Source organism: Oreochromis niloticus, unplaced genomic scaffold, assembly GCF_001858045.2.
Source record: "Oreochromis niloticus isolate F11D_XX unplaced genomic scaffold, O_niloticus_UMD_NMBU tig00001146_pilon, whole genome shotgun sequence".
NCBI classification, from domain to species: Eukaryota; Metazoa; Chordata; class Actinopteri; order Cichliformes; family Cichlidae; genus Oreochromis; species Oreochromis niloticus.
This window is the reverse complement of record NW_020327324.1, coordinates 377,565-402,947: the sequence shown is the minus strand read 5'-3', so window position 1 is coordinate 402,947 and position 25,383 is coordinate 377,565. Positions and strand designations below refer to the sequence as shown.

The 25,383-nt window shown below is 40.6% G+C and overlaps 1 protein-coding gene across 1 annotated transcript; it reads left to right on the top strand.

Annotated features, from left to right (window-relative positions):
- Positions 1-553: 553 nt before the first annotated feature.
- LOC112841749 (uncharacterized) lies at positions 554-23,606 on the top strand. The gene is made up of 12 exons (XM_025904370.1): positions 554-737; positions 12,856-13,122; positions 13,245-13,523; positions 20,731-20,994; positions 21,655-21,774; positions 21,932-21,947; positions 22,027-22,118; positions 22,498-22,560; positions 22,660-22,719; positions 23,076-23,138; positions 23,354-23,416; positions 23,528-23,606. Exons 3-12 carry the CDS (start codon positions 13,448-13,450, stop codon positions 23,533-23,535), a joined length of 825 nt encoding a protein of 274 aa, XP_025760155.1. The 5' UTR covers positions 554-737; positions 12,856-13,122; positions 13,245-13,447; the 3' UTR covers positions 23,536-23,606.
- The last annotated feature ends 1,777 nt before the right edge of the window (positions 23,607-25,383 follow it).

The following is a 25,383-nucleotide window of genomic DNA, read 5'->3' as shown; positions in this document are numbered from 1 at the left end:
AAACTGTATATTTACTGAAGAGCTGTGGCTTCATACATGTGGATTTTCTTTTCATGAATGTTTATATGATCAGAAAAATATCAACAGTGTGTGTAGTGCAGATAAACTCACCGAGTACGCTGTTGAATTGTTTGCTGATTATATACTGGGATTTTTTGTTTTTGGATTACCACTTGGAGTTATAAAAATGCTAATTATCAAAAGCTTCACACAGATGACAAATTAAAGGAAAAACCAACATGAAACATGGTAACCAAATGCTGCTCTGACCTCAGCATAGAGTTTGTTACCTTCATCCCTCATTTGGTGTTTTGATTAGAAGCTGTCTAACACGTCACTCCAAAGTCTCTGTAGATGTTCTGGGTGTTGAATTGTGTGGCTGCAAAAGATGATTCACATAATTTAAGTTTGCTTCAAACATTCAGACCAACAGTTTTATTCTTTTGATCTTTTTCTAAATTACAGAACTTGGAGTGAAGGCCACTGTGACAGCAGACATATTAACCATTCCAGCAGGGGCAGTGTGACACTGACCTGTGATGTGAAGTACTCTGCTGACTTTGAATATGACTGGTTCAGAGAACTCAGTTTAAACTCTAACCAGAAGACCGCAGTAGCTGGTGAATCAAAGAGAGAACTGGTGACCTCTAAAGGCGGCATCTACACCTGCAGAGGACGTATAAAAGGGACAAATTCAGTCACAGTACAAAGTGATCGAGTCATCATTCAGGAAACTGGTGAGTTTAAAAATGTCATAAGAAATAAAACAACATGGATTCTCCAAAGTTTGGAGATCAGAGACGGATAATATTATGACAAAAACTTACGTTACAAAGTGATTTATGGCCCCAACCTGCCAAGTTATTTATGATAATATAAATTGTTACAAAGTTATAATAAACAATAATGGGGTTAAAATATTTGGTAATACTGTTTTTATTTTTTAATGTTAATATGTTAAACAGTGAGAAATTAAATGTGTGGCTCAGTCATTCATAAATGTGTTTTGTGATTTGGCCCCTGATGCTCCACTTGTTTGGTGGTTCCAGTGGTTCAGCATTTTGAGTCTCGTGTGTTTTGGTATTTTATAATATGGTTTATGTTCGGCGTCCTTTGCTGTTTTGATTATTGTAGTTATTATTATTATTACCCCAGGCTCGGCTATGGCTGTTACAGTTTTAGTTCTTAGGTTTTGTTTTATGTGTTCATGTTCATGTTTCTGTCCCACATTTCTATGTTCTGTCTCACAGTCTCTGTTAGTTTACGTGTCTAGAGTTCAGTCGGTGTGTTTCCTGTTTTACTTTGAAGGTCTGTGTCTCATGTCAGTGTTTCTGTTTTGCTTCCCTTGTCTCGTCCTGCCTAATTATTCCCAGCCCCGTGTTTCTCTTTTCAGTGTTTGATCTCCCTCATCCATGTCTGTGTGTTCTGCCTACCAGCTTGTCAAGTTTATTTTTGGTTCCAGTTTAGTTCTTTTTTATTGTGTCCAGCAATAAAGCTGCCATTTGAGTTCAGGTTTTGCTTCTGTGTTGAGTCTGCATTTTGCACACAGACCATGACACCAGTTGCTGTTATCAGTTACCATTTTGGACAGAGTGACGTCACTTTATGTGATAGGCTCATTTCAGAGGCCATCCTGACCAATGGCTGTGGAGTTGTCATAGAAACATTTTTTAATTATTCTGTAGATACTCTGAAGAATCAGCTCAGTGCTGGATAGTTTGATAAAGATTTCTCTGGTTCCGTGATTCTCACGTGATTATTAACAGGACTGACTGAGGATCAGTGAAGAGGGTGAAACACAGCGAGGGTGTAAAGAACATCATGTTCTGGGACCATCAAACATCTTTTTCTGTAAGAGACAATGGGACAATTATAAAAATAATAATAGTTTAATATTTAATGACTGAAACAAAATGGTTTGCTATGTTGAGGTATGAGCTACAGATGTGAGCAGCACATTTTCTGTACAGTCACTGACTGGGCGATCAGATCTCTGTACTGGTTGTTTGTGGCTCTGTAGACACGTGATCTAGAAGCACGGCTACAATCATCGACATCATCATGACCTGTGAAGCAATAATTACATTTGTGTGAACAAATGTGTGAGCCATGTCTCCTAATTTTTTAAAGATGATATTTTAGGCCTTTTAGCTTTTATTGGATAGAGACAATGTAGGGGTGCTGGCTGGGACTTGAACCTGGCCATACTGGTCACCCACTCAGCTGATTTATTTATTTTATAATGCCATTGTAAAGCGCTTTGGGTGCCTTGAAAAGCGCTATATAAATCCAATGCATTATTTATTTATTTTTTTTTGCCTGTCCGTTTGGTTCTTTTGCCATCAGAATTTGTCTAAAGGCGAAGAAAGATGCCAAACGGGTTTACTTTACCAAATGGACCATCCCAGCCTTGCCGTATTGGTCTATTTGATTCACCTTTTATTGTTTTTTTAATTTTATTTTCACTTGCTAAATACGGGACAGACTTGACTGGGGAAAAGAAAGGGGAGAAAGAGAGAGGGAAAGATAAACAGCGGGCAAGAGGAACTGTGATAAGGGCAAAAAACAAAAACCAACAAAATAAGCAGACAAAAAATACATATATCAATCACCTGGATCACCTGTTGAGAAAGAAAAAAGAGAAAACAAGCAGAGAAAAAAAAAGAGCAATATAATAAACAACATCATCGCTATGATATATGGGAATATGACAGTAAATACTAAATATGAAACAATATTGTGCAGCACGTAAGATCGACAGCACACAGTGTGCTTTGAGGTAGGTAGTTTGTGTGTGAGAGCACCCGTGTGTACACCTGTGAGCATGAGTGCGCTTGTATTTAACCCTTGTATGGTGTTCGGGTCTGTGAGACCCGTTTTCAGTTTTTTTCAAAAGAAAAATTAAACAATTAATTATTTTTTCAACCTGAAATTCATTGGCTTTGGCTTATTTTCTGTGAAGAACATAAATCCGAACTAATTTTCAATGACCTCATACTGTATCTCCCCCCCACGCATTTACATTACATACAAGGTGTTCGGGTCCACTGGACCCAGGCCTAATAAAAGTGTTGAAAGTGTAGGTCCTGTGTTCCCATACTCTGTCTTCCTCCTTTCTGGTGCTGCTGATAGTGTTTTCTTCCCTTCCTGCTCCCGCACAAAGTTGCAACATTGTTGAAAATTCCACTATCAACACCTTCTTACACCTCTTACATTCCCGCACATTTTACCCTCTTTCTCGAGGGATCCAAATTTTATTTTCTCACACCCTGTCCCACCTGCAAATTAGGGGCATAGTACTATAAATAAGACTTTGCCAGTGTGGTTCTTTTTCACAGCTGATCAAGATGGCAAAAGATTATCTGCTGCGAGGGCCTTGCAATTGATTTGGAAGAGAGAGGAGCTTCGGATGATGATGTTGACAAAGAGGTTCAGAATATTTCACATTTCTGAAAACTCAGAGTCTGACAGTGACTTTGAAGAAGAGGATGAGGTTGAGCACCATTTAGTAACAAAACAAAGACGAGTACCCAATCAGCAGCCAGCTCCAGGACCAGAACAAGCCCACCAGACAGCAAGTGAAGAAATATGGATGCCAATAAATGGTGAAATTGAATGATCTTCTTACCCAAGAAATGAGCCACCCTGCAGAGCTGCTAGTGTGATAAGCCAGGGCCACCACGGCTGACAGTTACTCATGTGCAGGACATCAAGTCTTCATTTGAGTTTTTCATCCCAGATTCCATCCAGAAAATTATTCTGGATGCAGTAATCTAGAAGGAAGCTGTGTTTTTGGAGAGAGGTGGAAGGAGATGGACCAAATTGATCTAAGAACCCCAAAGGTCTACTTTGGGGTTCTAAGAAGTCCAAAGGTCTACTTTGGGGTTCTTATCCTTGCAGGAGTTTTCAGGTCCAAAGGGGAATCCACAGAATCCCTGTGGGATGCAGAAACCGGCAAGAACCTTTCCGTGCATCAATGTCTCTGGAAAACTTCGACAAAATTTCCAGGATTATCCGTTTTGATAACCAAGATGACAGACCAGCTCGATGGCAGAGAGACAAGCTAGCTGCCATCAGGACAGTGTGGGATAAGTGGGTGCATCGCCTCCCCTTGTTTTACAACCCTGGGCCTAATGTCACCACTGATGAGCAGCTGATCCCATTTAGTTGTGAAACATATTGCTTCACGTGTAAATGTGTTGTGTCTTTCCACTAACTCCACTTGATTATAACTGATTTATTTTTTATAACATTTTATTTAAAAAACTAAAAAAACGAGAAGCACATTAATTCATAAATGTGATCTAACAAAGGTAAAGGGAAAAAATTAACCATGTTTGCTGTTCATATGGCTTGTAATTGGGATGAAGTAACATCTGTTGAGTAATTTAACATAAAATTGTTTGATAGTGTTAATTTGGAAAGCCAAAACTCTAGCGGGTCCACCAGACCCATGAACACTGGCTGAGTAACAAAAATACGAACACCACACAAGGGTTAAAAGGTTCCTTCATGTAATGATCTGCTAGAGGGTGTGGGGGGCCATAGCCCCATCCTCCAGGGCATGAAGCAGGTATGGAGGAGATCAAGGCTCCAGACATCCAGAGGCCCTCAGAACACAAGAGACCAAGGAAGACCAACAGAGGGGCAGCCGTGCCACTATCCCAGAAAGAGCTGAGGAGAGCCCCAGATGAGGGGTCATTCAGCAGCTGCGGAGCAGAAGCCAGGGGGGGTTGCACTGACGTGCCCATGAGCTCCGCCGGCAGCCAGCTGTGCCAGAGTGACCGAGCCCTAGGCCGAGGGCACCCCACCCCCGAAGTGGCCCGAGTGAGCCCCAGGCTCCAGACCCCGACAAGCAGCCACCGGGAATGAGCTGGTGTGTACCTGGACGCCCATCCCCGGACACAAAGAACCACCCATGCACTGATGTCTGAGGGCGTCTGCCACTGGCAGGGGAGTGGTGGGGGGAGATAGGCCTCCATACCTTGGAGGGCCTGATATGTCCCAGAGAGGTGGCATCTGATACCCAACCTGACATATAGACACAGACAAACAGGCACACACAGATACAAACATCCATTCCCACCCTCATGCTCTCATATGCAATTACTCAACACTCACCAAACGTGAAGACAGACATAAATAGTGTTATGGAAATTTTAACAATAACCTGCAACACACCCAGTGAGCTTGATTTGAAGTGGGTTTAATAAACACATTGCAATGTGGAGAGAGCATCCCAGTGAAACACCAGGACCATCTCTGAATTGTGGCCACCGCCCTTGCATCTTATATACAGAGACAAAGAACATTCCACTAACTCTTACATGTTGGCCCCTCTCACCCTTCTCCCTCACAGAGAGAATTATGACCTTGTTTTCTGCTTGGCCGTCACATAAGGATTTACATCCCTGATAAGCAGAAGGAGTCTCACTATCTGTTTAATGTCTCCCATTACAATGGCCTCACTGTGTTAACTTTCCACATGCGTGTAAACTAGTGACACAGGAGTGCTCTTACTATGGTACAGTGAGGAAGTGATATTAGTATAACTAATGTGATATAATTATATATGTGATTAATATTTGAGAAAAGAAATCTGCCACCACATTCGACACTGTTCACACAATCACACTCCCCATGCGTACTGTAAACCCCAGTTCTAGGTACCCTTGCCCCTGGAGGGGAAAACTGCACCCAGACCCAGGTAGTGTTACCCTTTTCCCTGGGGTGGAGAGAAGCAGACCGCCCCGACTCAGCAGCAGCAGGGGACCCCACATTTCAGACCCCAATCGGACAGCCAACTCCTCCTCCCAGCCCCCCCGCCGCAACAGACAGCAGAAAATGGGGTGTGTGAAGACTCCAAACCTCCCTCTGCCCGCTCATATCTAGTGTTGATGCATGTGTGTTCTAAAGTGCATTTAAAACCCAGGAGGGCATGGAGCTACCTGCCAGAGAGCAGCAGGTAAGCGCATAGCCCCTCCTGATAGCCCTCAATGTCTACGTGTATTTAAAATTGAGAAGTGGGCAACACCGCTAGGGGTGAGGTTGTACACCCTGATGGTCTTTTGGATTCCGTGTAGCGTGCCCACCCCTAAGTCCTATATGTATGTGTTATGAGAGTGTGAGTGATGTAAATGTCTAAGTTGTGGATAAAATTGAGGCACAGGAAGCCAGAAGGGGACAGAGGGGGGATGCCTCCCCTGAACCCTGGTGACACACCTTTACCCCAAGGCCCTGCATGTGTGGGTGATTGTGGTGGAGCGGGAAGAGGGAGGCAGCTGGAGATGGGAGGAAGGAAGGGAGGGCAAGTGACCCCTCCCTGGTGCCAACTCCCCCACTGACCCCAGTAGGCGCCCCAAACTCTGCAACCCACCAGGGAAAGGGGCCCAGGCCCATCCGGACTGGGGCCCAGTTCAGCGGCGCCGCCCGGCCCCACAGAGCCCGGGACAGCCCACCCAACCCCACCACAAAGAAAACTGCACCCACCCCGTCATCCACTCATCTTCCAGACTACACAAGACAATAGACACCCAGGGTGAGTTCTTCCTCCACCTCTTCTATATCTCCCCCTCCTGCAGAGTGAGTTCCTGGAGAGAGGAGACCTCCTGCAAGATGTAACAGCCTCCCCCACCAGTTGAAAAGCCCCCCAGATGGCTCAATGCACAGGCGGCACCCTGCGCCAGGGCTGGGCCCCCATACACCCACCCGCCCACAACCCCAGCGACACACCAACCAGGACCTAAACCCCCTTAACAGGCCATGATTGCAACCCCAGGTTGAGCCCTCCAAGGAAGACGCTCCTGGGGAATCCCCCGACGCCCCAAGCCTGTCCCTACCCCCACACCAATCACAACAGCGAAGGTGGGACCAAACTATGACCCCCCACCCCCACTAGGTGATGGAGCTGATCAAAGGAGCCCAGAGCAATTGATCTGATGTGGTACCAGAGGCTGTATCAAGACTAATGTAATCTATTAGATAATTTCTATATTGGTTAGAATTAAGATTATTTTTATTTTTCCAGTTCATGAGGACTGTTTTCTTGGCTATGCATAGGGCAGTGGAAACCATATGGGCTATATTCTTTTCTGTAGTGACATAATCTAAGCTGCCCAACAAACACACTAAAGGGGAAGTTGGAATGTTGCATTTCAGACACTTTGATAAGTCTTCACATATCTCGTGCCAAAACTTCTGAACTGGTGGACAGAACCAAAGAGCATGGATATAATTGTCCGGTGAATCGGCTTGACAGTGTGAGCAGTTGTTGGAAGACGTAAAGCCCATCTTGAACATCCGATGACCTGTATAGTGCACTCTATGTAGTATTTTGTATTGAATTAATTGAAGACTGGGATTTCTAATTAAATGAAAGGTTTTTAAGCATATCTGAGACCAGAAGTTTTGGTCTAAGTTAACTGATAAATCCGCTTCCCATTTCGCAATAGGAAGTGATATTGATTCATCTGTTTTAGAACGTATTCTGTATATTTTGAAAAGTAATTTGGGGGTTTTAAGAGTAAGAAATTGTACCACACTTGGTGGTGTTTGTAGTTCAACTTGAACGGGTTTAAATTTCTTTTTTATTATGGATTTAATTTGCTGATATTCTAAAAATCTTTTCTTGTTGATCCCATATTGTGTAACTAGTCTGTCAAATGAAATACATTCTGTTCTTCTAGTATACAGTATGTTCTAAGTATTTGATTCCTTTACCACTCCAATCTGAAAAGTTTATCGTATTATTGTTTTGTAATATGTCAGGGTTGTTCCAGATAGGTGTACGTTTGCATGGGATTAATGAAGAATTTTAGAAACTCCCACCATGCTGTCAGAGAAGAGCTGATGCTGACGCTTTTGAAGCAAGTTGGATGTTTGAGCTGATAAATGGTAGGTCTGAAATATCTAGATTATTACAAAGTGCTTGTTCTACATCTAGCCAAGGTTCATCTAAGAGGGTATGTTTTAGCCATCCTGAGATATATTGAAGCCTGTTGGCTAAGAAGCAGTGCTGAAAGTTAGGTAGTTCTAATCCTCCTTTATCCTTGGTCTTTTGTAGTGTTTTTAAGCTTTTACATGGGAGTTTATCTTTCCAAAGGAATTTGGACATATATGAATCTAAAGATCTGAACCAATCTTGCGGCGGTTTAGTTGGGATCATTGAGAATAAATAATTTATTTTTGGTAAGACCATCATTTTTATAGCGGCAACACTTCCCATGAGTGATATGGGTAGACAGTTCCGTCTAGCCAGATGGCCTTCTACTTTCTTTAACAGTGGGATGTGGTTTAATTTAGTTAGATCTGCAAGCTTCGGAGAAACATTAATACCTAAATATTTTATATTTCCCAATTGCAGTGGTGCAGAAGAAGAATTATGGAAGGAGCAATTAATGGAAGGATTGTAGATTTTGACCAGTTAATTGAGTAATCTGATATTCTTGCAAAAGACTGTATCAATTTGATCACCCCAGAGCGATTGGTTTGTGAGTTTTGGAGAAAAAGTAGCACATCATCCGCATAAAGGCTGATTTTATGTTCCACGTTCTTGCATTTTATGCCCCTCATTACTGAATTCTGTCTAATTGCTGCTGCTAGTGGTTCAATAAAAATTGCAAACAGTGAAGGGGAGAGTGGGCATCCCTGCCTGGTGCCCCTCAGGAGACAGAAGCTGGAGGATGTTTGCTCATTTGTTCTGACACAAGCTGTTGGGGAATTATATAATATTTTTAACCAGTTGATGAAAGAGGTTACAAAACCAAATTTGTGTAAAGTTGCAAATAGAAATTTCCAGTTAACTCTGTCAAATGCTTTTTCTGCATCTAAAGAAAATTTTATAGTTTCAATGTTTTTACTGTATGAGTAGTCTATCAAATTAAGTAATCTACGTGTATTTGTTATTGAGTGCCTACCTTTAATGAAACCAGTTTGGTCAGGATGAATTAAGAAGGGGGTTATTTTCTCTAATCTCTTTGAGAGAGCTTTGCAGATTATTTTAAGGTCTACATTTATAAGGGATATTAGATGGTAGCTTGAGGGATATACAGGGTCTTTGCCTGGTTTTAGCAGGAGATTAATGTTTGCAGAATTCATATTTGATGGAAATCTGCCATTTTCTTTGATTTCCAACAACGTTCTGTAAAAAACTGGTGCTAGAATCGTCCAGAATTCTTTGTAGAATTCTGCAGGAAAGCCGTCTGGACCTGGAGCCTTATTATTGGGCATACTTATCAGGGCTTCCTGGCATCAGTGGCGAATCCAGTGCCATTGCTCAAGTGTCTCATAATTTGGAAGAGTTATGTTGTCCAAAAACTGATCAATTTCTTTTTTAGATGGGTTTATTTGTGGTGAATACAGCATTTTAAAGAAATCCCGGAAAATGTTGTTTATGTGTTTCGGGTCATATATTGTGTTCCCAGATGAATCTTGAACAGCACCTATAGTTGTTGTTTTTTTTATTTATTTTTAGCTGGTTTGCTAGAAATTGACCAGATTTATTTCCATGTTCATAATTTTGTAAGCGTAATCTTTGTACTAAGATTTTTGTTTTTTTTTACCAATTATCTCATTTAATTCTACTGTTGTTTTGCGTATTTTGTTTCCTGATCTTGGTGTGACACGTAGGCTTCTTCTAGGGATTTGATGGTTTTTTCTAATTCCTGAATATTTTTATTTTCTTCTTTCTTTTTATGTGATGAGAAAGAGATTATTTTACTTCTCATCACAGCTTTCCCTGCTTCCCATAGAACAGATGCTGATGTTCAGGAGTGTCATTATAGTCTAAATATAGAGTCCACTCTTTTTTAAAATATTTAATAAAGTCTTCATCTTTAAGCAGTGATGTATTAAATCTCCAGTTTTTACTTGGCGTAGTATTATTCTTGTGCATTAGTGTTAAAGATACAGGAGCATGATCGCTGACAGCTATAGGGTGAATCTCAGTGTCTGAGATGTCACTCAGCAGTGAGCTGCTGACCAAAAAATAATCCAGACGAGAGAAGGAGCGATGCACATGTGAGAAAAAAGTATATTCCTTACTGGTGGGGTGAAGGGAGCGCCATGCATCGCAAAGACCAAAGTCGCTCATATACTGTTTGATTATATTTGTGGACTGCCAATTACGCTGAGTTCCTGCTGTATTGAGCCTATCCATTTCTTCATTTAGACCAAGGTTGAGGTCTCCTCCAAGAACAAGTGTGCCATCTAAGTGTTCAGAGAGTGCACTGAAAAAACCGTGAAAGAATGAGGGATCATCAACATTTGGACCATATACACTTACAATACATAGCTTTTTATCAAGTATAGATAGTTTAATGATTAAGAATCTGCCCTCTGGATCTATAACTGTATCGAGTACTGTGAAATTAATATTTCTATGTATTAAAATTGCTACTCCCCTTTGTCTAGAATTATAACAAGCTGAGAACACATTAGGAAACTCAGGTGTTTTAAGTTCTTTTAAACCTCTAAGAGGTCTGTGGGTCTCTTGTAAAAGGACAACATCTGCCTGTAGTTTTTGAGTTAGTTAAATATTTTTAACCTCTTCTCTCTGGAGCCAGCTCCATTTACATTCCATGTAACGAACCTTAGTGCACCCATGTGTATAACTAAGGGTGTACGCTGTGTGTGTTGCTTAGACAGGTGGAGAGAATACATCACTTGTTCGTAAATAAAGAGACGGGGAGAGAGAGAAAAAATGTGTAGCGAAATGCTCCCTGAGTCTGACTATGTGTGTGCATATTTACTAATATGAGTATGCTTGGCTTAAGTGTGTGTATCCTATACGACTGTGTGCGCTGTCTGACTGATGTAAATGTGCTGCCGTTGAGCGCATGATTGTGCGTGATCGTGCTGTGCGTATGTGTCGAAAAAAAGGATGTTGTTTGTGGATGAGTGTGGAAGCAGGTGATCGAAGCAGTGAAAGAAAATAAAAAGAAAGAAACCAAGGACAAGGGTGAGCAGCATAAAAACAAGAGGGGGAAAAGAGAAAAAAAAAACGAGAAGAAAAAAAACTGGAAACATTCCAATCAAACCATTGACGGAGAGTGACGGTGTTAATTCTGCTATGAAATCACACTTAAGATGCGATTTGATATTGGTAAGTTAAACAGATGTTAATGCAAGTTAGTGTGAGTGGATAGGAAAAGAGTGTAGCGGATTCTTATCTGGTGTGAAGTTAATACAGCCACGGAGTGATGCCGAGGTCGCGGTAAAGCTGTCCATCCACGTAGAGCCTGTCCACAGCGATGACAGTGCGGGAGCCCTTCAGGATGAAGCTGCATGTTACACTCAGCTGAATTTTTAATGATATAATGGTTCTGGAATAAAAATACAAACTGAGATTTGTCATGATTGTCACGGACTACGGCCCTTTGGTGTTACATTCGGATACTAAACACACACACAAATTAAGAAAAGTGTTCATGATTGACCCAAACATTTAATTAAATAGCTCAATATTATTTTATATGTAGATTTAAGTAACAGTGAATGATGTTTTTGATGATGCAGTGTTTTCTCACCATTCCTTGTTACTGGAAACCACTCCATCCTTTTTTATATCTATATATGAATCAGTGGATAAATGCTTGAAATGAGTTCAGCTGTTTTGAAATTATTGATCTGAACAGAAAGGTGAACATAAAACATTAGTTCCAGATTTCTTCATCTGTTTTTATTCTGTTAGGCTTTCAAACTGCAAACTTCTGACTCTGGTTAATCAACCTTTTCATAGAAGTTTTTTTTCATCTTAAATCAGCCAGCAGGAGGAGTTTCAGCCACAGGAATTATAAAAATGTTTTTTCATTCCTTTGTATCCTAACCGAGGACAATCACAGCAGTGATACCAGCAGTTTTTCAGTCCGTTTGACTTTCAGTGCAGTTACATTAAAACCACCAGGACACAGTTTATGAAATTTGGGGCAGCAAGGCCAAAGAAAGAAGCGATTTCGTTTTACTGTGTGTAGCCGGTCTGGCCTTACATTGTTGCTGCAAACTGTGTTGTGTCAATGAGGAGATGAGTCAGTTGCTTTGCCTACTGAGGCGAGTTTATTCTCCAACACTGTTTAAATAAAAATAAATTCAGTTCAGCAGCTTCATGTGATTGGGCTTCTACATGCACAGCTTTAAAAGAAGCAGTGTCTTTGAATACATAAATCAAGATTTGAACCATTTTAGCATTTTTACTGTGCTTAACCTCTCTGTAACAGGATCATTAGCATAATCTCATCTCTCCCCAGCAGGGCCTCCTTCAAAACTACAGGAAGTGACACGTGTGGGAAGTCAAAGGTTACAAAGAAAATGAAAGCTTTCAAATACAAAATAAATAAATACCCAAAAATAACTAGACACATATGTATGACTTGGGTATGAAAAATAATGAAAAAACCAAATAACAGAGGATGGATTCTCTGTGAAATATAAATAAATGTTTTTCATTTTTATTTAAAAACAACTTTTCCTCAGTGCTGGATTTCTTTTTTGAGATAATTTTACCTGCTTTAGAAAATACCCTTTCACAGGGCACAGATGGACCTGGGGAACTGAGAAAAGCATCAGGAAGTTTGTATAAGTTGGGCAATACCTTTTTTCTGTCCTTCACAGTACTCTGGGGGGCTCTACAGTCTTCAGTGTTTGGTTCACCCTCCACTGTTGTGTCTAAACAATGTCACAGGTTGATACCTCAGACAAACAGGCTCTAAGTGACTTAGTATGATAATATTATTAGAACACATCCATTTACCCAGAGTCACTGACTGAAAATCTTCTGATTTGTTTAGTTATGATTTTTTGTGTTTATGCAATTTTAAGGAATCATGTGCATGTTTATATAATTTCCCTATTTCATAACAGCAAATACGCCCAGGGCCACACTGACAGCAGGAACAACAATCATACCAGTAGGGGGCAGTGTGACACTGACCTGCTCTGTGCAGAGCTCTGATGGATGGAAATATGAGTGGTTCAGACGAACCCAAAGAACCTCTGAAGGTCAAATCAGAGATCAACAAAACAGAGATATCAGAGTATCTCAAGGAGGAATCTACAGCTGCAAAGGAACAAGAGGAAACCCAGTTTACTACACTCTTATAAGTTATGATGTCACCATTGAGATAACCTGTGAGTTCAGTCATTTAGTTTGAAATATACATTCACTCATGATTATCAAACATACAATGTTAAGTTTTCTGTGTTGATTTCATGTTTCTGTTTGTATCTCAACTGTTAATATGTGTAAACAGTTTCCAATAAAGTTGTTGTAAAACAACAACCCAACTGGCCTCAGATATTCAGAGGTGAGACGATCACTCTGACATGTGAGGTGCAGGAAGGAGGTGAAACCACTGAGTGGGAGTATGAATGGAGAGGACCCAGGACACCCACACAGTGGACACACAATAATGATGTGACATTCAGAGTTTCTGAGTCCAGCAGTGGAGACTACATGTGTAAGAGTCGACGCAGAGATGACTCATATTCTTCAACAGAGTGGAGTGAAGCCTTCACATTGTCAGTATCAAGTAAGTCATGTTTGTTGTGTGATCTCCATTTGACAAATGTCATAATGGTCAGCACAGGATGAATTCAATGGTCTACAAAGCATGTTCCATTGTTAGTCAGACAAAGAGCTGCAGCTGATAGTAGCCTCATTGTAGACAGTTTGTCACCACTTTGTGTCATCAACTTTCAGCTGGTATAGAGACGCCAATGCTGACCTGCTGCTCCATCACCTGACGACAATAATGATATAAACAGAATAAATAAATAATATATTCAAACAAATAACAATTGATCTATAATTTCTATAAAAAAAAGAATAAAAGTAATTCTGAACTATCATCTGATCAAATACTGCAATCTTTTACAATAAATAAAACACACAGAGACATACCACCAAAAATAATGTTACTGTTTCTGTGATTAACATTCTCACAACACTGAGTCACTTCCACTCACCTTTAGCAGGAGGCTTATTGAGATTGATCCCTTTAAACTCTCAGGTCCTAAAGAGGGACCAGCTTATTAATCAATCTTCAAGTACTTTTTACAGCCAAGAAAATATGAAACCTTCGCAGCATCGATCAAAACGATTGTACAGTTAGTATCTCTTCAAGATCACCAAAATTTGGTGATGTTCACAATTTCCATCTAGTTATTTAAACTGTTTTAATTCAATCATTTACTCCCCCCCCCACCCCCACCCCGCCCTTTTATTTTTTGCCTGTCCCGTTTCTTTAGCGGTCACAATTGATGTCTGAAGGCCAACACAGATACCCAACAGATTTACTTTACCAAGTGCATCATCATGGCCGTATTGGTCCATTTGATCGACCGTTGTTGTTATAATTTAATTTAATTTAATTTAATTTAATTTAATTTAATTTTGTTTCATTTTCAGTTTTTACAGATGGAACAGACATGGCTGGGGGATAGGAAAGGGAGAAAGAAAGATGAAGGAAAACAAAAGCAGAGGGGAAGAGGGACAGTAAGAAAGGTGTGCTGCCCTCACGACACGTGACCATGTGAAGCTAGACAGCCAGCGAACAAAATAGATGAGATCTTCCACACAAGGCTTGCTTTTCTTGCTTTTAATGAAGATCTTTTGAAGCCTTATCCTCTCTCAAGGCTTCTCCTTTCTATTTCTTATTTGTAACTGAAACATACAGAATATGAAAATAAATTGCTAGCTAATACACATCTTAATGACAAACTTAATGATTAGCCTAGCTTAACACGTGCGTTACATTAGCATCACAGTTCACTCCATGTAAACACATATAAAAGTCATTTCTGAACACATTAATACTTACAAAGACGAACGTTTCCCAAGGTACAAGCGTGTAGGGCACTTATAGCGTGTACATGAACTTATTCACTCTTTTAATACTGCCGAAGCACTTTTCACAGCGTTCACAGAGAAAAAACGTCAAAGATAGGTTAATGATCAGAGCGCTCCCTCGCTCCCATTTCCGCACATACAATACAAAGATAGCTTGCGACTAAGACGTCTCACTCTGAGCAAATTTCAAACCCACACATTTTAACTGTTTTTAGCATTAATCACATAATATTTCTTAACTTTGAACTTATTTATCACCTTGCTTACGTAACTTAGTCAGACTATGCACTAACTACTGACTTTTGACCAAAAGGCATAACACTCCCCGCTTGATATAACACATTATATCACTATAAACATCAATACAACATATTCAAACATTATTTAACATCGAAGAATATTCATTCCGTCTCTGCAAGCAAAACAACAATCTCTGAAACTGGTCTGAGAAACATTTTAACAGTCCCATCTTTTACAGTCCGCACTTCCACTTTTCGGACCTTCTTGTCGCTGCTGGGGAATGTTTTTACTAGTAGTCCAATCGGCCATTCGTTCCTGCTGGCTTGGGAGTCCTTTAGCAGGACCACATCTCCTTCTTTGACATTAGGTCCAGTCTCTGTCCATTTTGCACGACTTTGTAAGGTAGACAAATATTCTCCTTTCCACCTTTTCCAAAAGGTATCAGCAAGTTGTTGAACATGTTTCCATTGTTTCCCAAACAACTGCCCTGATGAAAAGTTCCCGAGTGGAGCAGACACAGCACTCATCTTCTGCGTTAGTAACATTCCTGGAGTGAGTACTGCAGGACTGTCAGGGTCAGTGGATATGGGGACAAGAGGCCTTGCATTAATAATCGCCATCACCTCGGCCATGAAGGTGCACAACACTTCATGAGTAAGACGTGTTTGTTCAGTTCGTAACAACATTGCATCCAGAATGCGCCTGGCTACCCCTATAAGGCGCTCCCACGAGCCTCCCATGTGAGACGCATGAGGGGGGTTGAATGTCCAAACGCACCCTTTCCCTTGCAGGTACTTCCCTACTGCTTTGTTTCCTGAGTTTAGCCCTAATTCCTTACAAGCGCCCACAAAATTGGTGCCTCTGTCTGAGCGCAGAAACTTGGCTGGGCCCCGAATAGAGAAGAGCCTTCTTAATGCATTGATAAAACTGTCAGCAGACATAGTCTCTATCAGTTCGATATGCACAGCTCTAGTTGACATGCATGTGAATAACACAGCCCAACGTTTGTTCTGGGAACAACCACCTCTTGTACGACGTGTCACAATAGTCCATGGCCCAAACACATCTAGGCCTACAGTGGTAAAGGGTGGTTCAGGGGTGACTCGGTCTGCGGGCAAGTCCGCCATTTTCTGGATCTGCATTTTGCCTCGCAACTTGCGACATGTGACACACTTATGAATGACAGATGACACGAGTCGCTTCCCTCCAATTATCCAGTACCCAGCACCACGGATAGCTCCTTCAGTTATGTGTCTTCCTTGATGAGCTACTTGTTCATGATAGTGAGTTACAATTAGCATGGCGATGTGGCTGGTAGATGGGATAATCAGAGGGTGCTTTTCATTTTCTGTGAGATCGGCAGCGGAAAGACGTCCACCGACTCGTAAGAGACTGTCTTTGCCCACTACAGGATTGAGCTTTTTGAGTGTGTCAAATATGCCACTGTCCTTCTTTCCTTCTTTAATGTTTTCAAGTGTCCCTTTGTAAGCTTCTTGTTGGACAGCTCGAATGATGACTACTTTGGCTCGGGTGAGTTCTTGGACATTTGGTGTCTCACTGAAACTTTTCCATCCCCTTTGTCCACTTGTCTTTTGTGCAAAGGATGTAACTACATGAATGAGTCTGGCTATGACTCTGCAAAGTGTGGTCCAGTTTGAGTACTTTTTGAAACGCTTCGAACCTAACTGTGGCTCTGCTACAGTAGTTTTCATGACTTTTATTTCTGGACGTATCTCTTTGTCTTTTTCAGATTCGATGAGCGTGAAAGGACCAATGTGTGGTTCTGTGTGTGTGTCAGAGTACAGAAAGGGTGGACCTGAGAACCAGGTACTGTTCTGCAGGTCTGGTGCTGGAATGAACCGAGTGGCTTGGTCAGCTGGATTGTTATCCAACGCTTTCTGCATGGATTGGATGTAGTGATCTTTCATTTCTGGTTTCTTTTCTAAAGTCTTTCGGAGAGAGCAGAGGCGTTTTAGGGCTTGTTCTCTGTTGTCAGGGAGCCTCCTTCTCGGTGAGCGAAAGGGTAAAGGTGCAACCCAGCTGTTCTCTTGGTTTTGATAAACTTCATTGTCCATTATTTTCAGGAATGCTTTGTCGTCGATAGACATGGCTTGTTTGTTATCACCCTCAGATCTAACAAACACAGAGTGTCCCAAATCATCTGTCACGCAGGTTGCACTCATAGTGACCCCGTAATTCTCCTTAACGTGAATTGTGTTTGGGCAAGGCTCAAAATAGGATGCACGTCCATTATCTAAGGTGTGTGTTTTGTAGACACTGACCTCTGACTGACTGTGCGCTTTTCCTAAACACACCTCCCCCACAATAACCCAACCCAGGTCTAGCTTTTGGGCGTATGGTGCATTGTTGGGTCCGTTGATTTGCTCACGTACCTTATGGACCCTGATGACGTCTCGTCCTAGGAGTAAAAGGATTGGGGCGTGGTGGTCAACAGGTGGGATGTTATCTGCGACTGGAAGAAGATGTGGGTGATGCTGGGCAATCTCTGGAGAGGGTATTTCAGATCTATTGTCTGGGACAGAGTCACATTCAATTAAAGGGGGTAGTTGGATGCTGACTTCTCCATCCAAGGACTCGAGGAAGAAGTTTACAGCTCTCCTACCTGAGGTTTGTTCTCTGCCAGAGCAAGTCTTCAAGGTGTATGGAGTGGGTCTGGTATTGATTTTGAAAAGGCTGAAAAACTCTGACTTAACCAGTGACCTGTTGGACTGATCATCTATTACTGCATACATTTTTATAGCTCTCTCTTTTTGGCCTGCGGGATACACTTTGACTAAACTGATCTTAGAACATGAACGTGGGCTATCACTTTGGCCACATACCTCTGTGCACTTCGACTCGACTGAAGGTGAGCTCTCAGTTCGCTCTTCATTGTCGTTGTTTCCTGATGTAGTGCTCTTAGGGGCAGGAGTAGGACCACGATGCATTGCAGATAAGTGTTTAAGGCTGTCACACTCGATACACTTAACCACTGCTTTACAGTTTTTTGCAATGTGTTGGACAGACCCACAGCATCTGTAGCAGATGTGATGCTCTTTGAGATAGGCTTGTCTTTCTTCAATAGGTTTGTCTCTAAAAAGTTTACACTTTTTGAGTGGATGTGGTTTTTTGTGGATTGGGCACTGACGATCCGGTTCCTCCATGTTCTTTGGACTGAGATTATTCTGGTCGGGCTCTGCCATAATGTCCATTTTGTGTGCTGACACAGTAGGTTTGCGACTATATGACCTCAGTTTTTCTGTGGGAGAAGGGACATGGGTGTTGGCCTTGGACATAGCAAAGCTTGGGTCATTCCTCATTTTCGCTTGCCGCTGGACAAATTGTGTGAAAACCGAGAAAGGAGGAAATGACACACTATGAGTCTCCTTGTACTCTGTTCCTACAGTTGTCCACCTTTCCTGTAGGTTGAAAGGAAGTTTATCCACTATTTGCCTTACTCCTCTGGCTGTGTCGAGGTAAGCAAGTCCTGGGAGTGCGCCATCTTGTTTAGCACACTGTAGCTCCAATAAGATGTCACTAAGTTCTTGCAGCTTAACATTGTCTTTATTTGTGAGTTTAGGAAAGTCCTCTACCTTTTTTAAGAGTGCATCCTCAATAGCCTCAGGTGAGCCGTAGCACTCTTCAAGGCGCTGCCAGACCATCTTCGCACCTGCAGCAGGATTGAGGGTGTGCACAGCACGAATCCGCTTAGCCTGTTCGGATGATGTTGGACCCAACCATTTTGTTAGCAAGTCTAATTCCTCTCTTGGAGACAAATTTAGGTCTTTGGTTGCGCTGATGAATGAGGTTTTCCATGCCCAATAGTTTTCTGGTTTGTCATCAAATTGCAAAAGACCTGTGCTGACTAGTTCTTTGCGAATTAGGTATTTTGCAAACTGTTGCGTTTCACTTGCTTCAGGTAAGCAGTTGTTAAGGTTGGGGGTGTGCTTTGTGGAGTTGGACCAGTACGTGTCGACTACACGTGTTCACTGTTTGCTCCTGTTTCCTTTCTCTGTTTACAGGTGGTGATTTTGTTTGAGAGTTGGTTATAAACGGATTAGTTATTTGTGTACTGTCTTGTACATCTACTTCATTGTCATTCCCTTTAGGAAGCTGTGCTGGGTCGTGCTGAGTGTCTGAGTAGAGTAACTCACATTGTTGTTGAACATATTCGTTAGTGCGGTGCACTGCACTGATGGGCTCAACTTCCTCACAGAGTTCTCCATAGAGCTCCCCGCTCTGAATCTCTGCTTCTTCATAGGCTGAGGCCTCTGCTTCAGCTGCGGCTATTGCTTTTTGGCACTGGAGGACATGTAGATGAGCATCCAGTTCAGCTCTCTGTTTCATTGCATTAGCTTCCTTTTCCGCGAAGGCCAGTTGAGCTCGTGCTGCTTGAGCTTTGGCGTAGGCCCTTGCAGCTGCAGAAGCTGTTGATGAGGATGTCCGTTGAGACCGCCTTGTCGATGTTCTGGATTTCTGCGACTTGGTGTCGAATGGCTGAGACTGTTGCTGCATTGTAGCTGATTGAGTGGCGATGTCTGGTTGCTGTTCACCACCGGCTGCTTCGTCTAGCTCTTCAGCAGCGTAGTCTTTTAGATAATTTCTTCCTGAGCGTAGACTCATGTTGCTTAAAGTAGCTCTGTATGCTTGAACCCGCTGAGTAGGCGTCTTTTTACTGTGCTGCCCTCACGACACGTGACCATGTGAAGCTACACAGCCAGCGAACAAAATAGATGAGATCTTCCACACAAGGCTTGCTTTTCTTGCTTTTAATGAAGATCTTTTGAAGCCTTATCCTCTCTCAAGGCTTCTCCTTTCTATTTCTTATTTGTAACTGAAACATACAGAATATGAAAATAAATTGCTAGCTAATACACATCTTAATGACAAACTTAATGATTAGCCTAGCTTAACACGTGCGTTACATTAGCATCACAGTTCACTCCATGTAAACACATATAAAAGTCATTTCTGAACACATTAATACTTACAAAGACGAACGTTTCCCAAGGTACAAGCGTGTAGGGCACTTATAGCGTGTACATGAACTTATTCACTCTTTTAATACTGCCGAAGCACTTTTCACAGCGTTCACAGAGAAAAAACGTCAAAGATAGGTTAATGATCAGAGCGCTCCCTCGCTCCCATTTCCGCACATACAATACAAAGATAGCTTGCGACTAAGACGTCTCACTCTGAGCAAATTTCAAACCCACACATTTTAACTGTTTTTAGCATTAATCACATAATATTTCTTAACTTTGAACTTATTTATCACCTTGCTTACGTAACTTAGTCAGACTATGCACTAACTACTGACTTTTGACCAAAAGGCATAACAAAAGGACACCCCTTACAAGAGAAAAAAAATCTCCCAGATCACCTGTTGAGAGAAAAACAGAAAAAAGAGAAAACAAGCAAAAATAAAAAAGAGCAACATAATAAACACAACACGATTGCATTAATCTAGCTAAGTGTAAATAACAGTAAATGCTAAATAATGAATGTTGTTGTGCAGCACACAGGACCAACAGCGCACAATGTGCTTTGAGGTAGCAGCCAAGAAAGATGTTTGTGTCTATGAACAGTGAACATCCGTGTGTACAAGATTCAGTCATTTAGTTTTGTTCTTTTTCTAAACTGAACAGCAGATAAACCAAAGGCCAAACTGAGAGCTGATAACACAACTGTTCCAGTAGGGGGCAGTGTGACCCTGACCTGCTCAGTGAACCCATCATCATCATCTGGATGGAAATACTACTGGTACAGAGATAATACCACAGTGGATGTTGTCTCCCCATCAAATGGACAAATCAGTGTCTCACAGGAAGGACTCTACAGGTGCAGAGGAGGAAGAGGAAACCCAGTTTACTACACAGAGGACAGCCAAGAAGTTCACATTAACACAACTGGTGAGTTTGGATTCAGCAACAATGTTGAATAGATTGATGATTGAGGATTACTATGAAGGCCAAACAGCATATATCTCATGGTAACCTCTTTGGCATTGTAATAATGCTCTTATTGGAAATGGTTGAACATGAATAGTCATGTAAAATGTGGAGTGGTGAGAATATGTGTCAGGAATGTGATCCAAGGAGGGGAGACTAGGTGGGATTATGAATGTGGAACAACCACTTTCAGCAAACTCCAAATCAACATAAATTTACAATTAGTTCTGTAACAACTCTACAAGTAACACTGCAAGTAGTGTAGAACAGGAGTCACAACATGAAACCACAGAGCAGAGTCATGCTGACAGTTTCTGACAGGAAACAGAAAATCTCAATGTAAACATCAGTTTTTTGTTTCTTTATATTAAGATTTGACTGTTTGACACGTTTATATAGTAAATATTTGTAAAGCAGATTTACTGAAGTCAACATTTAAGAGGAAATTTAAGAGACTGGATTGTGTTGATGTGTTTATTGTGGGAAGTCGAGTCATTTAAAAATGACAGGAGTTGATACAAAGTGGTTTCAAGTCAAGGAAAATCGATGAACTGGATTTATTATAAAATTATCTTATAAAAATATATCAGATATAATTAAGCTTTATTGTTTGTGTTACAGTAACTGTGTCAGGAGCTGACAGCTCTTCATCTCCTGTGTGGTTGATGGTTGGACTGGTTTGTGGAGTCTCTCTCATTATTATTCTCCTGCTCTTGTTGTATCGCTGCAGACAGTCCAAGTGTAAGAGCCTCTTCTTTTCATGCTGTATTAGAGAGTTTATTTACTACACACACTTTAATTATTCACACATATACATGTATTCTGATCTCATGACACAAAATAAAAATGGAACAATTCACATGACAAACATGTGTAATAACATTTGTCTCTTTCACAGATTCCTGCTTCACCAGGTTGGTAAAATACTTTTTATTATTATTTTAAACAAACATCAGTTACTTTTGAGTTTATTGTGTTTATTTCATGTTTCAGGTGGATCCAATCTGAGAGTCACAGTCCGGGCTCCTCCACAAATCATGGAGTCAACCAGAATGAAACTCATGAATACAACTCTCTTCATCCTGGTCAGCACTTAAACCGATCTTTATTATCATTATTAATATTGACTTTTCATTCAGTCTCCATTAACAGGAACATTTCTCAGGTTCAGTTTGTGCTCAGCAGTTTTTCAAAGAACATTTATCAAAATCCAGTTGGACAAACATCCAAATAACCAACTGACTACATGCACAAAAGATCAGAAACAAACAGGATTTTACAACCTGATTGTTTCTTTAACTCGACTGAAAGAATCCACAAATGTTATTGTTTCATATCAGAACAACACAAACAGTAACATCATGATGGGTTCATGGTCTGAAAATATCTGATAGTCCTGGTTTTGACTTAAACACAACTAATGAAAATAAATGTGATGTGTTTACAAACATTTTTACATTTCAGGTGCAGATGAACCCCGAGACGTCACATACTCTGTTATTACACTTCAAAACCTTAGAAAGAAGAGTGAGTACACAAAACACTCAGTGTAGAAAAAAAGCCTGGGAAGCTTTTAAAGTGTTTAAGATGTTTTAATTATTTTCATTAATCTGATCATCTTCACAGGGAAGCATCATAAACCAGAGCAGAGTGCTGTTTACTCTGAGGTGAAGACGGGAGCTGCAGGTACAGTCACAACAGTCTCATTCAGTGTTTGTACTTGAAAGTGTCATCACATCATTATATTGCAGGTAATTATAGGTCAACATGGAGTTTAGTTATTCACTGACCAAGCTTAGCTACTACATACGACCACTACACATCAGCAGAGTTGAATCTTATACACATCGAGGGCCGTTCAGAGTTTAGTGTAAGTTTGTCTGCTTCATATACAGAATGATATTGTTATTGTACAGTATGGTATTGTCCATCTATATGTCCCCAAACTAAATAGTTTCTCTCTTGTTTTTACTCTGTAGTAATGTTCTTGTCATCATATCTGTGCTGAACAAATGTGTCCTGAGCTCTGACGTCTCTTTTAGAGGACAGTCTGATGTATGCTGAGGTCAAACAGCCCAAAAAAGAAAAAGCCAAGAAAAACAAAGGTGAGCAAAGTCTGCCATCATCTCCACTGAATATTGTTCAACATGTTTATCTGCTCTTAAAATGTAAATCTGTTTATTTTAATATTTATATTTATGTATTCATTAGTTGGTTAATAAAATCTATCATACTCGTTTATCTTTGCATTAGTGGAGACATCAAGTTTCCTCCTGGTTAATGATATTATTGTTTTCAATGATCTTCTCTTCAGTCACAGGAAAATCAAGTCCTGCAGCTGATGCAGCAGTTTATTCTGAAGTCACATCAGGAAGCTCTCTCAGTAATTCTGCTGCCATGCAGGCTGATTTATTCTTCACATTATTAAATGTCTTCAGCTCATAATATCTTTACATGTTGGAAATCACTTTGTCTTTTTGTGCTTGTCTTACAGGTCAGTGAGGAGAGCTGTAGCAGCAAAGCCAAGAAGAAGCTTTTTATGAAGCCACTCTTGCTCCTCTGCTCCCCAAATATCAGACATGCTCAGCTTTATGTACAGTTACAATATTACATCATAATATCAGACATATTGCTCTCTTATAGCATAAATAAATGCAGGTGTATTCCTATTTAATATTCATGCTCTTTATATTCAGTTATTTGTATAAAGATTTTGTAATAAACCTTGAATGTATCTAACATGTTCCAACAGCAGTGAGAACAAAGTGTGAAATATGTGATCTTTAGTATCTGACAGCACAACTTAAAGTCAGTGTTTGCAATGTTTCACAAGTAAATACTGATATGGGACCAACAAATACTTTAACTGTGTTTGTCTAAAGATCTCGTACATTATATAAATAAGAATTAAATCATAGGCAGTGAATACATTTGAACGTATTTCATGTATATTGTTGTGTTTCTGATCATTTTTTGCATCTGTAGTTAGAAGATAGAAATAAAATCTTTTGACATTTGAACATTTTATGTTTGATGTTTGATTTGATTTGATGTTTTGATTATCCACAGACTAACAACATAAGCAGGTTGTAATGGTGTTATCATGCAAACCTGAAATAAACAGATGTGAGTATGATTTGCAAAGTGGTCACTAACAGTACAGAGCATGACAGCAGTCTGCATGTATCTGACACAGAGGACTGTGAAGTAGAACATTTACAGAGAGAAGCTCTCTGTGTGCTGCTGTCACAGGATGCAGTTAAAGGAAAAGATAACTTGTACATGTGGTAAATCTCATATGAAAGATGGAGACAGAATATAACATAGTACTAAAGCTCTGCATTAATCATGGTCAGCATGACTCAGAGAAGTCGCGACATTATAATTTTGCATTTCACTCCATTTTGATCATTAACTGCTCTCACAAGAATTTCAGAAACATCAGACCTAAAACGTTCACTCAAGCTTATCATTGTACTTACATTGTACAAAGGGCACATTACTGCTCTACTAGCGCAGAGACACCTCCTACTTTCTAGCAAGTGATGAGGAGAAACAAAACAGCATCTAAACACTAGTGATGCCCCACTGGGTGCCAGTGTGGTCACCAACACTCCTCCTATAGATTAATATTTCTTTATTTATACCTGCTCTGAGCTGTGCTGAAGGAAGAGACCTTCCAACACTTCTTTCATTTCAGCTGAGTCCACCTGTGTGAAAACAGAGAAACATACATGGTATTAAATCAGACTCATTTGTGTTACAGCACATGTGGATATTAAGGGAAATAAAATGTCAGACACTTTGGCAAAATAGACACTTAAACAAGACACGGTGGGTGTGGAGATGACACTATAAACTTGAAGAAAAAGCACTAAAATTATTAAATAAATGTCAGTAAAGGTGGGACACAGAGGCAGACAGAAGCAAAGTGGATCAAGTGAAGACAACGGGGGAAAAGAAAGAAAGAGACCTTATTTGAAAAGAAAAGGTCTCATGAACTGTGACGCTTATAGGAAAGTGTAGGAGTCTTATTTACCATTGCAGCTACGTAGGTGATAATAAAACACCCTTATATTGGTTATCAGGCACTAATGAAGGAGAAGCAGAAGAGGTGAACGGCCCAATATTGTCTTGACATGCAGCTCTTCACAGCTTAATGTTATTGTGTATTTTTATGTCATTTTTCTCAGCAATGATTCAGGTCATTAAAGATTTTTTTAAATATGTCATTGCTGAAAGTGTTTTTATGTGTTTACCCTGAGTGTGTGATTATTGTGCTGCTGTTACAGCCCTCGTTCTGTTTTACTTCGCAGCACAGACATGTGTCTGGATACACAGCGTACAGTC